Source organism: Macaca nemestrina, chromosome 10 (genome assembly GCF_043159975.1).
Source record: "Macaca nemestrina isolate mMacNem1 chromosome 10, mMacNem.hap1, whole genome shotgun sequence".
NCBI classification, from domain to species: Eukaryota; Metazoa; Chordata; class Mammalia; order Primates; family Cercopithecidae; genus Macaca; species Macaca nemestrina.
In genome coordinates, this window is record NC_092134.1 from 134,265,278 (window position 1) to 134,282,095 (window position 16,818).

The following is a 16,818-nucleotide window of genomic DNA, read 5'->3' on the forward strand; positions in this document are numbered from 1 at the left end:
TTTTGTCCTTTGAAGGGTAAAAATTTTATTTTTGAGGAACTTCTTACTGCACATTTTCAAAGAGAGTCACATAAGAAAGCAAAAATGTTATCCTCCCCTCATCCTAGAAATAAATAAGAAGGACATAAATTTTTTTTTTTTTAAATCATGACACTTGGAGGTTTAGCACCAGCATCCAAAATGAACAAAAACGGAAAAAAAAGCATTTACTATATATTTCAGATTTCTTTGGTTGGGGTTCTCCCCATGCGGTATTAATATTTCTTCAATATATATATTACCAAAACAGTAAAAACCAGGAAAAAAAATATAAACCTAGCGGTCGCTGAAACTGGGGAGGCTGCTCTCTTGTCTTCTGTGCAGGAATTCCCAGGTTCTCAGCTTGCTGGAAAAATTTGTTGACATTTTCTTTTTGTAGTTGTTTCTTAAAGAATAACAGTAAACATTCCAATGTCCAAATCTTGCTTTGTCTTCCACTTTATTGCTTGAATGTTTCTTTGGTGTTGGTAAGGTTGTGGCCTGCTTTTTGCTTTATTTCTGAATGGTCACTAATTCTTTAGGTCACCTGGGAAAAATTAAAATCAAACTTACAAAGAATGACAAAGTAATCATGAGTAAAAGAATAAAAAGGCAGAAATTATCTGTTTTTCATATAATTAGAAAAAGAGTACTTCAAATGCTCTAAATACAAACACATCTTGTATAGATCTGTAAGCAATATGTTAATTAAATGGAAACTCTCGCTTTTTAATAAAGTATTTTTATAAACCAGAAGTCAGTACATAATAGCAAAAATTTTATAAAATTGTATAAATGAAAATTACCATTACTAATGAACAATACTCAAAATCATTTTAGTGGCTGCACCCTATATCTCCTAATATGAAAATACCACAATTAGTTAGCTACTTACCAAATGTCAGACAGACTAAATTGTAAAAATATTTTTTCCTAATATTTAAAATTATTTCCTTAGAAACAATACCTAGAAATAATGTTACTCCATAAAAGGTTATGATCATTTTTATGATTAATATGCTACTCTAAATCAGTTAATTCCAAGTTTGAATAGGGAACTTATTTCTGTGACAGACTGTCCCTGCTACCCAAGATAAAACAGAATATTGCCCTCATAGCAAATGCCTACCTAATCAAAGGCTGATTAAAATCCCACATCATTGGATATAAAAGCAGATGGCCTTAAGACACAAGAACTTATAATAATCCCAAAACTTCATTTATGAAATGTTAACAATTTTTGAAAAACAGCATTGACACCGAGTTTACAACCTCTCTCTTAACTAAAAGCTAATGGAAAGGGTGATAACCAAGAAGTGTAAGAACTAAAGTCTCAGTTAAAAGGGTTATAGGAGGGAAAAAAAAAGCCCAGAACTTATAATTGAGTTGATCTTTCTAGCTACAATCCTTTCTATGTAAATAAAATGTCCAAGATCTTTAAAAGACAGAAAAAAGTAGAAAATGACAAGAAAATAACAAGCTATCCTTTTATGAGAGGTTATTCTTTACCATACCCTATTGTAAACACTTCCTGTTATTTCACTTAATAATCCCTGCAACAACCCTAGTAAATATAATTAGTATCCTAATTCTTACCAGTAGCAGACAGTACTGAGACAGAGGATAAACTGCTCAAGATCACCCAGCAAATGAGAGGTGCAGTAGAGCCTGCATTGGATAGAAAAACCTTGGCTCTTATACATTATGCTGCACCGCCTCAAAATAAATAAAGTTGATTATCAAACGAAAAGGGAAGGAAAAAAAACCTTTAGTTTATTCTACTGTTTCTGGTTACTTAACAGGTTCTGAAACTGTTTCTGATTACTAAAACCAGGCCTTTCTTAGGAAAACTTTCAGCATCAGTTTTCCTAAGTGGTACTGGCAGTTAAAAAACTGCCTGTCTAGAAAAAAGAAGTTGAGTATCATCAACTCCGTCTGAATGCTTATACCCTCACCAAAGCTTATCAAAATGAGGTCAATCCCAGAAATATTTAACCACCAAATCACTCTTGCCACAGAATCCCAACAGAGACAAAGAGTTGGCACAGATGAACTGCAGAACTAGTTTAGACTAATTTGTACTCTTGTTGAGAAACCAGTAATACTAAACAGAAAATACCAACTCAAGACTGGGCTGCCCCAGCGCTTACCCTGCCGATGGTGAAGGTGCCTGGGGAGCCTGGTGTTACTCAGCACTGCTCTGCTGGGTGGGTGGAGCGGGGTTCTCAGTTGGTGCTTCACCTGCCTTGGCCTAAAATGCAAAACAAAGCCATAAATCAGATAAAGTCACATGACAGTGGAAAGTTCAAGACTGAAAGTTCTTCAAAGTTTGAATTTTCCTGTAAAGGAAAATTAGCATGAAAAAATTACTCTTATGTATGAGTCACAAATTAGTACCATATTCAGTCCCTGGCATTTCTACCAAAACAAAACAAAACCAAAACCCCACAAAAACAAAAAACAAAACAAAATTAGTATCATAGAAGAACAGCTTACAAACGGCAAACTAAATACCGCTCCTCTCCATGAAGTCTGTGACATACAACTGCTTTCAACTCGTGTTTAGAGGCAGCTTCCTCTCGATTAATGCCTCTCTTATTTGAAGAGCCCTAAATGTATGAGCTCTGAATCCCCATTAGTATGGGTCATTCTTTCAGAGAATGTTAACTGGATTCAAATATTTGGTCTGTGTTATGTGCAAGGCACACCCTATATATACAGATCTTGAGCAAAATGTTTTTGTATTTGTTAAGTGTCAAGTTATCATGTGATAAAACCACTCTTAGAATGCTAGTTTGACATGATTAAAGACAATCCACCCTGACTGGTTGGATTGACCTCTTTGCCATCTTGTGAAGGAGCGTTAGGAAGACGCGGGCGACGCCGGTAATTGTAGGGACGCCGGTATCCACGGCGAACTGACGGCTGGTTTGGACCACTGGAGGCTTGCTGATTTTCTTTATCTTCAGCCTCTCCAACTGCTGGGGCAGGTCGTGGGCGAGGAGGTCCTCTGCTGGAGGGAACACAGGACAAAAGAGAACAAGTGCCAATAGAACAAAATAGAACAAGTGCCAATGGGACAGGGCTTCTCCAGAAAATAAGGTTTTATTTATTTTTAAAAATTAAGAAGTCAAGTGATCAGGACCAGGCGTGGTGGCTCACCCCTGTAATCCCAGTACTTTAGGAGGTTGAGGCAGGCGGATCACTTGAGGTCAGGAGTTTGAGACCAGCCTGGCCAACATGGTGAAACCCCATCTCTGCTAAAAATATAAAAATTAGCCAGGTGTGGTGGCATGTGCCTATAATCCCAGCTACTTGGGAGGCTGAGGCAAGAGAATTGCTTGAATCCATGAAGCAGAGGTTGCAGCAACCAGAGACTGTGGCACTGCACTGGAGCCTCGGCAACAGACGGAGACTCCATCTCAAAAAAACAAAATAAACAAAACAAACAAACAAACAAACAAAAAAAGTCAAGTGATCAGTACTTATTGCTAGAATTATTCACAGGCCAGTGCAGCAAAAGGAATCGAGGTTTCATGAAATAAAAACAAACAAACAAACAAACAAAAAAACACATTTTCCATCATTTTCCCCTTTCATTTGAATACCTATTTGCAGTGCACATACACATACTGAACACATACTCTGTTCCTATCAGACCCTTTGATAAGCACTAAGAATAGGAAAATTAAAAAAGAGAAGAAGAGTAGTCTGGCATCTGCCTTCCATGAACAGAATTTAGTAGAGACTAAGGGAATTAAACATGAAAAGAAACAATATTATGTGTCAGAGTCTGTGCTAGTCGGTTTTCAAATTAAATATTTAATTTGAATGGTAATTCTGTGGATGAGATTTATAACGAGAAAACCAAGAGGTTTAGACGATAAAGTGTACGGTTGAGCTGTATAAAAGTGCTGCTTTTATAGGTTAAAAAAGGTCAACTATGACTTTCCAAGATCACATAGCCAGGGACTGACGAAGCTGAACCTCACACATGCTACTGCATCCTTTTTGTTCCAATAAGACATTTCTATGCCATCTCTTTTATTTGAAAGTCCTTAGTACTTAATCATTCGTGATTATGCCTAAAACTGGAGGGAACCTTGTGAAGAAAAAGGATACAATCCTTTTACAATTACATTGGTAGAATCCTTTCCCAGTATAATATACTTTTTCTCCCTTTAATAAACCCATATTGACACATTTCAAGGTATCATAAACACCATTCAGGAAGGAAGTTGTAGTTTTCCCACTTACCACAAAGGGTAAGATAAAAGAATGGGCAGGCTTATAGTATAAAAAGCTTCAAAGGGATCTTAGGGAGGGAGTCTAGCCTAACTCAGTCTTCAAAAGGAATAAAGCACAAATACAATAACCCAGCATTCACTAATATTAACCTCAATGGTGGTAATAATATCTAATACATATTGAGGTCTTTATCAGGTACCACACTAATTATCTTAGCTGCATTAGTACCTTTAATCCCCAACTACAGAATACCTCTGTTTTCAGACAGGGTCTCACTCTGTTGTGCAGGTTGCAATGCAGTCCAAGAACATACATCTAATGAATTGGAGTAGGAAGATAAATTCAGGTGATCTGATTATACCCTGATTTAAACCCTCTACTGGACTGCCTCAAGGAGCAATATTCAGTATCCCAAACACCCTCTGACACTCAATTCTTCCTCCATTTGCAGCATTACCACAGAATTGCCCACCAATAATTTATCTGATTTATTTTGATAAAAATTAAGTATTAATTTACATCATATTATAGTTCCAGAATACAAAATGATGCTTTGGCGCAGAGATAACTAAAAAATCTAGTATTAAGTAGGGGGGAAATGTCACACCACCACCTGAAAACTCTGGCATGCAATCAAAGCATTCACATCTTCTAGATATATAATGAGTCCATTAAAACAGAACCACACGGTCCTCATTCTACCATTAAAGGATGTGCACACAAGTCCTTTAATGGGCCATTAGTGGAAAATGCCACATACCTACGGTACCTTGGGCGGTAAGTTGGATTTCGATGAACCGGTCCCTGAAGCTGTGCTCCCTCTGGGACTCCATCCTTCATCTCTCCAATCTCACCAGCCTGGAGAGGCAATGAGAGCTGACAGTGAGTGTCACAGCACAGGGGATAAGATACAGTGCATATAGCTATGTTCAGAACATTTTTGAGAAGTAAAAAATAAAATGCTTCATTAAAGCTAGGCACTCTCAGCGGTAACACAAAACTATTTATGAGTAAATCTTTGTGAACGACTGAAAAGGAAGACAAACCTAGTCTGACTAGAACAGTCATTTGCTTAATCCCAGAGCACCTCACTTTATTTTCGTGCATCAATTTAACATTTTGAAATCGGATACATCTCATTCATCTATTTAAATAAAATACTCTTTTATTTTTCTTTACAACAAAGTTACTTTAAGCCAGTGGAATAAAATTAACTTATTGTACTACTTCCAGGGGGAAGAAAGAACAACTTAAAAAACAAACAAACAAAAACCCACCAACAATGCCTGCAATTCTTTACCATACAAGCCATAGCTTAACTTTATTTTCTTATCTCAAAACATCCCTTCCGCCTCCTAGGAGCCAAATATTGTCCTTCATATTTCGTCAAGAAAAGAGACACAGTCAGAAGACAGTTTCCACATTCTCACTAGCAAATCTACCAAGCTCCCTGTATTTACATTAGAATGTTCTTGTCTCCCCTTACCCTGGATAAGTGATCCAAGCTCATATTTGAAACCAACAGCCTCTCTATTCTCATCAAGTAGATACAGCATGTTAACTCTATTCTTCACTATATATTTTTGCCTTTTCTATCATTTCCATCCAAGCATATATACCCAGTGAAATAGCACCCATACTTTTCAGTTTCTTAAAAGTTTGAAATAAGCACAAAGTTACAGAAAAGTTACATGTAATTCTCAGATCCCATTCGAGTTTCACCATTTGTCCCAATGATGCCCCTTTATAGCAAAAACACCATTTAGAATTATGCACTGAAGTTATATCTTTTTGTTTGGAGCAATTATTTATTTATTTGAGATGGAGTCTCGCTCTGTCGCCAGGCTGTAGTGCAGTGGCGTGAACTTAGCTCACTGCAACCTCCGCCTCCCTGGTTCAAGTGATTCTCCTGCTCAGCCTCCCAAGTAGCTGGGACTACAGGTGTGTGTCACCATGCCCAGCTAATGTTTTGTATTTTTAGTACAGATGGGGTTTCACCATGTCCGCCAGGATGATCTCAATCTCTTGACCTCGTGATCCACCCGGCTAGGCCTTTCAAAGTGCTGGGATTAGAGGCATGAGCCACCATGTTGGTTCTCATGACCTTGATGCTTTTTTAAAGATGACAGACCAGTTATTTTGTAAAATATCCCTCAACTTAGGTTATTTGGTGTTCACTAATGATTAGATTTTGTTTTTGCATCCCCAGCAAAAGTGACACTGCATTCTCCTCACTGCATCCTGTGAGGTGGCATATAGTTCCAATTTGTGCCATTACTGACAACGTTCACTTTGATAAGTGGTTAAGGTGGTTACCTGCCACCAGGGTCCTCCTCTGTAAGTTCACTCTTTCCTTCTTTGTAATTAATGAGTCCTATGTGAGGAAGTACTTACAAAGTGTGTAAATATACTATTCCTTATCATATTTTTCAATATATTGGTTTATTTATTTATATTTTTATGGACTCATGGTTTTCTATTTTATTCAATGAGTTGTAATCTGTTACTATCATTACTGGCCAACGGGAACCCCTTCAAGCTGGCTCCTATCCTTTTGACATGTTTCCAACATTCTTGGAGTACTTCTTCCCTTTCTGGCACAACATGATGTTCCAGGCTCATATTGTACTTTCTCTGTCCCAGCTCTGAAATCAGCCATTTCTCCAAAGGGAATTCTTTTTGTTTGAGAATGTTATTTAAAAACAAAAAATTGGGGGACAGGTATGCTCAATGCTGTTACTAAGGTATCACTGCTTTCAGGAACTTAATAGACAGGACTATGGAACACATATACACACAATATTACATATATATGTGTGTCTATGTATGTGTATGTATGTGCGTGTATGGCAAACACACATGCCTACCTTGATCTGCCCATCTAATGGCTTTATAAGTTGTTGGTGAGATAAGGGGTAAGGGAGAGACTGGGGCAACTCTGCATTGTAAAAAGCAAATCAAATCACGCAAACATCTTGCTCTGCTCTCGTATCTTCTTCTAGCTACTACCCCATTTCTTTATAGACATACATACTAAAGAAAAACCAAACACCATGACCACCACTACAGAAACCTCAATGGGGGATATGTCTCCTCTTCCCACCCTTTGCTGTTTCTTAAGTTCATTCTATTTAAACTTTTGTCTTCACCAAACCACTAACCTCCAAGTTACCAAATCTAATAATCAATTCTCAGCTCAATCTCCTCTACTTATCAACAAGCATTTAACACATTTCATTCTTGAAATACGTTCTCCTTGGCTGCTCCTTCTCATTGTCCTTTGTTAGACAATCCTCATCTTCCTAATCTTTAACTGTTGGTGAGTCCCAGAACTTGATCCTGGAATCCTATTTCCACCTACACTCACCTTATAGTTAATCTCATCCTGCCCCTATGGCTTTAAATATCCTGTTTTATAACTCCAAATTGGCCAGGCGTGGTGGCTCACGCCTGTAATCCCAGCATTTTGGGAGGCTGAGGCGGGCGGATCACAAAGTCAGGAGATTGAAACCATCCAGGCTAACACAGTGAAACCCCATCTCTACTAAAAAAAAAAAATTAAAAAAAAAAAAAAAAAAAAATTAGCCGGGCGTGGTGGCGGGCACCTGTAGTCCCAGCTACTCGGGAGGCTGAGGCAGGAGAATGGCGTGAACCTGGGAGGCGGAGCTTGCAGTGAGGTGAGATCATGCCACTGCACTCCAGCCTGGGCGACAGAGCAAGACACCATCTCAAAAAAATACATAAATAAATAAAAAGAAATTAAAAAAAACTCCAAATCATTATTTACAATCCCATTTCTCCCCTTCAGACTCCCATTCATGCTTTTCCTGGGACCTGATGGACTTGATCCCTTGCTCCATTTAGGTCTTTTCTCAACTACAACTTAATGAACTCCCCAAAACGCTGTCAACCACTGTATCTAAGGCTACACCTTCCATCCTCCAGCCACTTCCTACCTCTTCCCTCTGTTTTTTCTGCCTACTTAACACCTCCACTTGTACGTGAATTTACTATGAGAAAAAGACCTCCAAAGAATTTTCACCTTTCCCTCCAAACCCAATCTTCTTCAATATTCCCATATTTGTTTAAATCAAAACTACAGAGGTATTATTTACTCCTCATACAATACATTGCCATTCCTCATACTCCTCATTCAATCCATCATGAAATGATGACACCTCTATATGCTTAAAACATCTTCCAAATCTAACCATTTAATGAGACCTTGCACTGACAGCTTCTCTAAAACAGCCCATGTTCATCTCTCTACTGAGAAGATTACAGCAGCTGTTCTCCCTCCTTTTAACTCTTGCCTTCTGTGGTCTAGTCCCAACAAAACAGTCCAATAATCTCTTAAATGTTTCTTTACTGTTGAGATCCCTTTACTGGCTTCTCATCACATTTACAGTAGGTCAAGTCTTTACAGTGGTCTACCAGCATGACTGACCTCCCCTGAGATCTCACCTCATACCCTCCCCCGCTTCACTCACATCATCCCCATCATGAGCCTCTCTTTAGTTTCCTAAGTAAGCTCGGCCATTTCTTCCTAAGAAACTGTGAGTCACAAAAAAAGACTGACAGAAACAGCAATTAACGTGTATAAAGGATGAGAGTCTGGCAGAAAGACTGGGTGACATGAACAAAATGAATTAAAATTAAGTTCTACCACTTCTTGTCCATGTAAAATAAAAGCTGCTGATTTTTAAAAATAATCAAATTCCTTCATTTGTGACAATAACAAAAAATATGGAAACCACTCTTTCCCTCAGGCTATAGAGAGAACTGAAGAACCAATTCCAAATATCTGTCACTTGGCAGATGCCACAATGTTGCTCCCTTCCCTCCATCATATAATTATTTTCTCAAAGACAACAAGTACCTAGTAGCTCAGTGAATGATTCTACTTAATTTTCAAATCTACAGAACTATTTTCTTTAAAAATGGAAGTCATTCAGTCACTAATAAATCATGCTATATTATGTCCTTGCATAAGGCAAATACCACAGGCCCATATATTCCTATTTTTTTCTATTATGCCCAATACATTTCATAGCACTGTAATAGAAAATGTTGGCAAAGACTTTTCTATTTGATCTCAGTAATTTTACCATCCTAGAGATCCATCTATATATTTTTAAGACATCACACTGACAACTTTGAAGTAGCTTAGATATATGGATGAGAGCTTTAGGAATTTTCTTTTGATGATCTTGACTGGCTCAATCAGACTACTTAGTCAGGGAACTAGTAGATATTATACAGATTATTAAAAAATACTGTTTAAAGGATCAAGACAACTTTTACTTCTGACATGGAATAGGTAGGAAAGTCAGTCATTCAGTCCACAACTAAATGTAGTTAGGTTACGGGAATAAGTAGTGTACATGTTCAAAAGGAGCTTTCGATTAGCTTCTGTGCATCATGTTTTACGTGGCACTAAGGAATGACTTTGCTCTGAAACTTCAATTCCTAAGGTGAAATACATTTTATTTCAAAAGACATGAAAAAGAACCACCACGCTTTCAGCAAACATGACATATGTTGTATACGCCAAACACTAAGGAGGAGTATTTCAGGAAAGCACTATTAAGACACTAAAAATAAGTGCATATTACAATCTCACTGACTTTTCCTGTCCTTGTTTCCTAGAAGCCCCGAGTGCTGCCCTAAAGCTACTATGTCTCATGTACCCAATCTCTCCATATATGTAAGTCTACTTGTTATTTTTAGCACATTTGTCAGGGGCAGCTGTTGAAGAGTAGAAGGAAAAAAAACAAGAAAGAACACAGTCATGCATGATGGGACAGGAGAAGGGTAGCAAAGAACAGACTGAACATAATGTTCAGTCAAAACATCTAGTGGGGGGGAAAAAAAGAAACCCCAAGGACACTAAGGAGAAAAAAGTTGTGGCTAGTGATAACAAAAATGATGACCTATCCCTAGTTTTCCAAGTTCCCCAGGAACTGCAAAGTTGATGTAAAGTTTATTAAGCACAAAACAAACAACAGCTGTACTAATATTTTGCAGTAAAAAAGCAGAATCAATAATCAACAACCTCCATTCTGGTAGGTTGCCTTTAAAAATCAGCACAATCTCATTTAAATCTAATACTTTATAAACGTTATGTATGCTGTAGGCATCTTTTGCTAAATCCTTTATATTTAACCATCACAACCCTATGGTGCAGGCATTTAATGCCCCCATTTAATGGATGAACTTAATCTAAAACTTGGTTTACTCAAAACCTCACAAGTAAGTAGCAGAAACAGGATTCAAATTAAGCCTGACTTCAGAGTCCAAGCTCTTACACACTCCACCTGTCTTGTTACCTTAATTATTTTTTCATTCTTCTATCAACTAGAAACTTTAGCCACGAGGGTTCCCTATTATAGGCATGGAACACGTGGTTTTGCTTCTAGAAATGTTACCAGAATGACTGCTTTGAAAAAGCAGACTGAAGGCCTTGCCTCAAGCTTGTGTAGCATCAGGAAGCCATAAGCAAGGTTTCTGCAGCTGGTGTTGGAGGAGGAGGAGGAAGAGGAGGCAGAGAAGGACGGAAGGGTGAGGATTGCTGAAGAGAAGTCTCAGTCGCAATTTTACCTGTATTCTGTTGGGATGGGGTAAGACCCGTGAGCGACGGTCAAAGGTCTGTCCCACGTGGTAAGGCGGGAACCGCCGCTGCCGGTACTGAGGGCGATACTGGGGGCGGCGCAGCTGATTCCGGGCCCCAGAGAACTGCCTATCAGTGGCAGGGGGGTCAAATCCTTCACTGCTGCCGCTCCCTTCCTCCTCCTCCTCCCCAGCGTACTAGCGAAGCAAAGAAACAGAGATTCAGAAGAAGTTTTAGCAAGGAAAGAACCAAAGAACACCATTTAGGATGAGTATCACCAAAAGAAAATCTCCCCAAAGCAATAATCCTTTCCATTATACAGACAAAATGCATTTAACCCAGATTATCATGTGATTTCCTGGGATAAACTACATTAAGATTAGAGTAGATCTGTGCAGATAAAATACCAAGAAGCAGAAAAGCAAGAGCAATCAATCTACAATCAATTTAATATTCATCTAATTAGAACTTGTATCAGCTAACCCACCACCCAAAGAGTATCTGCAAAGCTTATAATGTTTAGCTCCATCAAATGCATGTCTCCCAGGATTTACCATCCACTGAGGCAATGTCAGGGAAAAGCCAAAAAAGAATACATTTTATGATGTTACCAACATATTTGACCCAAGTGGTATTCTTCCTACAACAGTCTGTAAAGTGTGGATGGGATCTCTGAAAACTTCCAGGGGGTCAGCGAGGTCAAACTATTGCCATAATATTACTAAGATGCTATTTGCCTTTCCCAGGCATTCTCTCAGAAGTATATGGTCTCCCAAGGGCTACAATGACATGTGGTCTCTCAGCAGACTGAATGCAGAAACAGATGTGAGAATCCAGCTATCTTCTATTAAACCATACATCAGAGATCTGCAAAAGTATAAAGCAATACCACTCTTTTCAATTTAAATAGTTTTTTTCCATAAATACTGTTATTTTCATGAACATATAATTACTTTAAATACTTTAAATTTTACTTTCTAATATAATATTAATATAAATACACATTGACAAAAGCTCTAGGATCCTCAATAACATGTAAGCATATAAACAGATCCCAAATCCAAGAAGTGTGAGAACCACTGACCTATGGCATGACTCCCTTTATATGTTTAAGAGTAAAGCTTTAACCATACTCTGATGGTAATAAGCCCTAATCCTGGAGGTTTCTAAATACAGAACTTATTAACAAAGGAAATTACTGATTCATTTTATATTTTTCCTCTAAATTATATCATATATTACCATTTTACATTTTAAAAAACCAAACATCCTACAAAGACTATGTGATTTCATGTCTGACTTTAAAGGGGATGTGCAATTGTCTTTAATGGGAAGTAACTAGATTTTAAAATGAATAAATAAAAAAAGCAAAATAATGACCCATTACTTTTTTTACAGGAGTGTATTTAAGCTTTGGACCCTTCCAGAACAAGTCCACATGTGCAACCCAACTCTCCCTCCAAAAAAGCCTCAACTAGTGTAACTTCAAAAACAACAAGCCTTTCCCCGCTTCCTAAAACCTCTACCAAAGATGAGATTCACAGTTATGTAAATGTTTATTTGCACAGAAAATGCTTACCAAAATACTAAGTGTGAGACAACATAAACTGTTTTTCTTCTTAGGCTTATCTTTCTCTTTTGCATTTCACACAATCAAATCTTTTAAGAGTTTTACAAAGCATAATAATGGCACCAGCACTGCTGAACATGCTCTTTTGAGAGATACTGAACAAGTTGTTGGGACTTAGACATTACGACAAAAAAGCTCATTTATGTCTACACTTATGAGTTTTAATAATTTTGTTTCTTAAGCGTTTTAACAATTTTGTTTCTAAATATCTTTTATATGCATAACTTTAGAATTTTCAGGTTTTGGAGGGGAAGTCTTTTTTTTTTTTTTTTTTATGCTTTTTTTTTTTTTGAGACGGAGTCTTGCTCTGTAGCCCGGGCTGGAGTGCAGTGGCCGGATCTCAGTTCACTGCAAGCTCCGCCTCCCGGGTTTACGCCATTCTCCGGCCTCAGCCTCCCGAGTAGCTGGGACTACAGGCGCCCGCCACCTCGCCCGGCTAGTTTTTTGTATTTTTAGTAGAGACGGGGTTTCACGGTGTTAGCCAGGATGGTCTCGATCTCCTGACCTCGTGATCCGCCCATCTCGGCCTCCCAAAGTGCTGGGATTACAGACTTGAGCCACCGCGCCCGGCCGGAAGTCTTTAAGAAAAATTTTTCACTGAATGTTTTTCTACCACTTTTACTTTTGAATTAACCTAGGAGTCAAAATAATCACAGTTAGAGCTCTGTAACTCTGATGAACTTGAAAGAGAACATGTAGGAAACGCTATAGCAGCTCTTTCCTAGCTACCCCCTCATAGCTTATTAAAAATCAAATAAGATAAGCAAAAACAAAGAAACAAGTGCAAAGTCCTAAGGAATCTGACAGAATTAATTTGGGCAGGGTGTGATGATGGTAGAGAAAAGAGGAAAAGCAGTTAGGTAAACAGAAAGATGTAAATCTATCAAAACATAAAGATAGGTCATTCTCAATCTGCAGATATTTAATTCTGTTGCGTTTTTCTTTGGATGAGATAGGTAGTCACAATCCTGTGCTGACAAACATTCGGAGTTTTCTTCCATGTGCCAGTACCTGGTTCTAATTCTAGAAACACCAAGAACTGATTCAAATCTAGTAAGTTCCTCATGACCACAAATATACCGGGTCCGTTTTGGGTGCCTTGAGAATACTCCTATAAACTGAGCCTCCCAAGAAAGCTCCAGCCAGATTGGCTTACACACTCTTTCCCCTGCATTGAAACCAATCTAAAGAACTAAAAATCCACAGAATCACTTATTGCTTCTTTCCTTTGAAATAATGGAAAAATGCTATGCTAAATAAAACAGCCTCTTAACCAAGGCAAATTAGTTAATAGTTCCCTGGCCTGCACTTTTATTGCCTATTCACAAGTTATTTCCCATTCTTTCACCAACGAAATTTTTATTTTCTTAGAGGTCAACAGTGTCGGCACCAAGGAATGAACAACAAGGTTAAGTCAATGATGGAAATTGCATTCCTCTTTGCCAGTGAATGTGTGACTAGGTTCTGGCCAGAAAAAAGAGCCAAATGAAGAGAAACCTTGTTAAAACCTCAGCACTGTCTCCCTTAAGTCTTCCTGCTCCAAGATAATTAAATGTCTATTACTTGTAGCCAAATATATCCTGACTGATACAACTTCTGAATGGCAAGTTTCTAACGAGACCAGTAGCTCTTTAAAAATTTTGAGCACTAAAATTTCCCCTTTAGAGTACCGTGTATACTGCTCCAGTGATGGGTGCACCAAAATCTCAGAAATCACCACTAAAGAACTTATTCATGTAACTAATCACCACCGGTTTCCCAAAAACCTATGGAAATAAATAATAAACATTTTAAAAAATAAGATAAAAATTTCCTCTAAAGAAAAAATAAAAATCACTTAAATCATTTGTCTCCAGGAGAAGACAAGGCATTTATCTGCTCCAAGTACATACACTTAATTCCATGCATGAAGAATTTCTCAATCACTGGTAAGTAACAGAAGCAACGTACATTTCGGGGAGGGCCACGGCGCCTTCCATAGTAGCCACGTCTGTAACGGCGCCGATCAGCAGCGTAACGACTCCCTTCCACAGGAACTCCATCCGGGCCAGTCACATTGGCAGCTTCTGCACCCTGAGAAGAAAAGAAAAAGATGGCCTCAAAATTAAAAAGAACATAAGCTAACTCACAAAACAGCCTTGGACTGCAAGAGTGTAAGACTGGCAGAACATACTAAGAATTCACACTGTGAGTTTAAAAACAGATCTAGGTTTTAAACAAAGTGAGCAAGGCACTTCACAACCTGATTTAAACATGTATGGCTTGTGTGCTCCCACAACCTGAGCTTTGCTTTCTTGTCTAGTTACGCCAATCACAAAAGCAATGTGTAACCTCTTTAAAGAACAAACTAGCAAATATACAACTGTCAAAGTAGAAGTAATGCTAGACCAGGAAGACTATTCCTCAATGGGAAATATCTGAGATACTGTTACTTTCCTAGAATGTGTTGAAACCTATGTTAGTCTAGGAGGTACCAAGAGAATCCCTATTCATGGGCTCACGTGATTCTCTGTCCAGCACAAAGGTACTGAGTGAAACTTCTCCCATTTTGGCAGCAACAAGAAGAAAGGGTCTTTGATGAATAACATTCGCCACACATGTAGTCCTTCTTTACACTTTCCTTCTTTAGACTATCCTTGAAACAGATTTAGAATTCTTATTCTCATATGGACAAATGGATAATGTTTCAAAAATGTAAAAAAAAATGTAGACCAAGAAGATTTCAGAGAAAGTATTTCACACCCTACATCAATTTGTAAAACCCCGAGTTCTGAAAACATACAGAAGAAAAATCAACCCAAAACAATTTTTTAAGAATTGGACGGGATATCAGAGATCCTCACAGACCGGCATGTGCCGGTGAGTGACCTGGAAATCTGAAAGACTTACAAGATACCCCGGAGATCACACTGGTAAAGATAATCACTTAAATTTCTGCATCAAATGAAATGAAGTGTTTTCTTTTAAAACACAATGGTTTGAGAGCCATTAGGAACATGAACTATGGAATGGTATATGTGTACGTGGGAGGAACACATACAGGGAGTTAACCTGTCATTCATTCAGTTAATTTCTAATTCAGCTGCCACGACTACCTGCCATGGCAGTTGTGCGATATGTAGTTTTAGCGTGTTTTTAATCTAACTCAACATTGTTTTACTAATATCTATAACAGACTAAACACAAAGCATAAAGGATACTACTGACATGGAATTAAATATATAACAGTATTAAAAACTTCTGTAGCTAGTCTTCAGGATAATCCCTCAACTTCTTGGATTCAATTCACCTGAACAAAGCTATTTTAGGGTCTATCAGGATACCTTCAGCTTCCCAAAATCCAAACCAAACAGAAAACAAAATGATTAATATTCAATTTCAATTTCCTTTTATTGAGATTAAAATATACTTTACCATGTACTATTTGTAGGTAGAAGTGCTTACAAGTCAGCCTGAAAACTTTACTTTGATAAAAGAAATCTTCTGCCCCAAAGCAGTTTTTTTTTTTCTTTTCTTTTAGTTTTTGAAACAGAATCTTGCTTTGTCACCCAGGCTGGAGTGCAATGTCTCAGAGGTACAGACTCCACCTCCTTGGTTCAAGCAATTCTCCTGCCTCAGCCTCCTAAGTAACCAGAATTACAGGCGTGCGACCACAATCAGATATTTTTGTAATTTTAGTAGAGACGGGTTTCACCATGTTGGCCAGGCTGGTCTCGAACTCCTGATCCCAGGAGATCCGCCCGCCTCGGCATCCCAAAGTGCTGGAATTACAGGTGTGGGCCACCGCGCCCAGCTGCAAAGCAGTTGTAATAATAAGATAGTTAAATTTTAATCTGCATTTCAAAATACATACCTTTGGTACAAAAATAAAAGTTATTTTTAAATTGAGAAATGAGCTTTTCTTTCCATAATCAGAGTCGATCACTTATTAAATAAGAATTAAAGTATCTTTATTGCAGAATGTTTAAATATTTCTGCTGGCTGGGGGCGGTGGCTCACACCTGTAATCCCAATACTTTGGGAGGCCGACACAGGTGGATCACCTAAAGTCAGGAGTTTCAAGACCAGCCTGGCCAACATGGCGAAACCCCGTCTCTACTAAAAATACAAAAATTAGCCGGGCGTGGCGGTGGGTGCCTATAATCCCAGCTACTTGAACCTGGATGGCGGAAGCTGCAGTGAACCAAGATCGCACCAATGCACTCCAGCCTGGGCAACAGAGGGAGACTCCATCTAAAAAAAAAAGATTCTGTATAAAAGTCACTTCCTGCTATTGTACAAAAATTCCAAAGTCATGTCAATTAATAAGGGG

General features: G+C 38.3%; 1 protein-coding gene across 8 annotated transcripts in view; it reads right to left on the bottom strand.

Moving 5' to 3' along the window:
- The window catches only part of LOC105499941 (Y-box binding protein 3), a 24,673-nt gene continuing 7,855 nt past the window's right edge, over nucleotides 1-16,818 (bottom strand). Inside the window, exons 5-10 of one of the 8 annotated variants that reach the window (XM_011772838.2) lie at nucleotides 14,457-14,579; nucleotides 10,867-11,073; nucleotides 5,036-5,124; nucleotides 2,857-3,028; nucleotides 2,169-2,269; nucleotides 1-565 (exon numbers count right to left, since the gene is read on the bottom strand). In XM_011772838.2, coding sequence (XP_011771140.2) covers nucleotides 2,204-2,269; nucleotides 2,857-3,028; nucleotides 5,036-5,124; nucleotides 10,867-11,073; nucleotides 14,457-14,579 — 657 coding nt within the window. In that variant the 3' untranslated portion in view covers nucleotides 1-565; nucleotides 2,169-2,203. Of the gene's footprint in view, nucleotides 566-2,168; nucleotides 2,270-2,856; nucleotides 3,032-5,026; nucleotides 5,125-10,866; nucleotides 11,074-14,456; nucleotides 14,580-16,818 lie in introns of all 8 variants that reach the window. The other 7 variants (XM_011772837.2, XM_011772836.2, XM_011772835.2 and 4 more) reach the window with 7 other exon arrangements.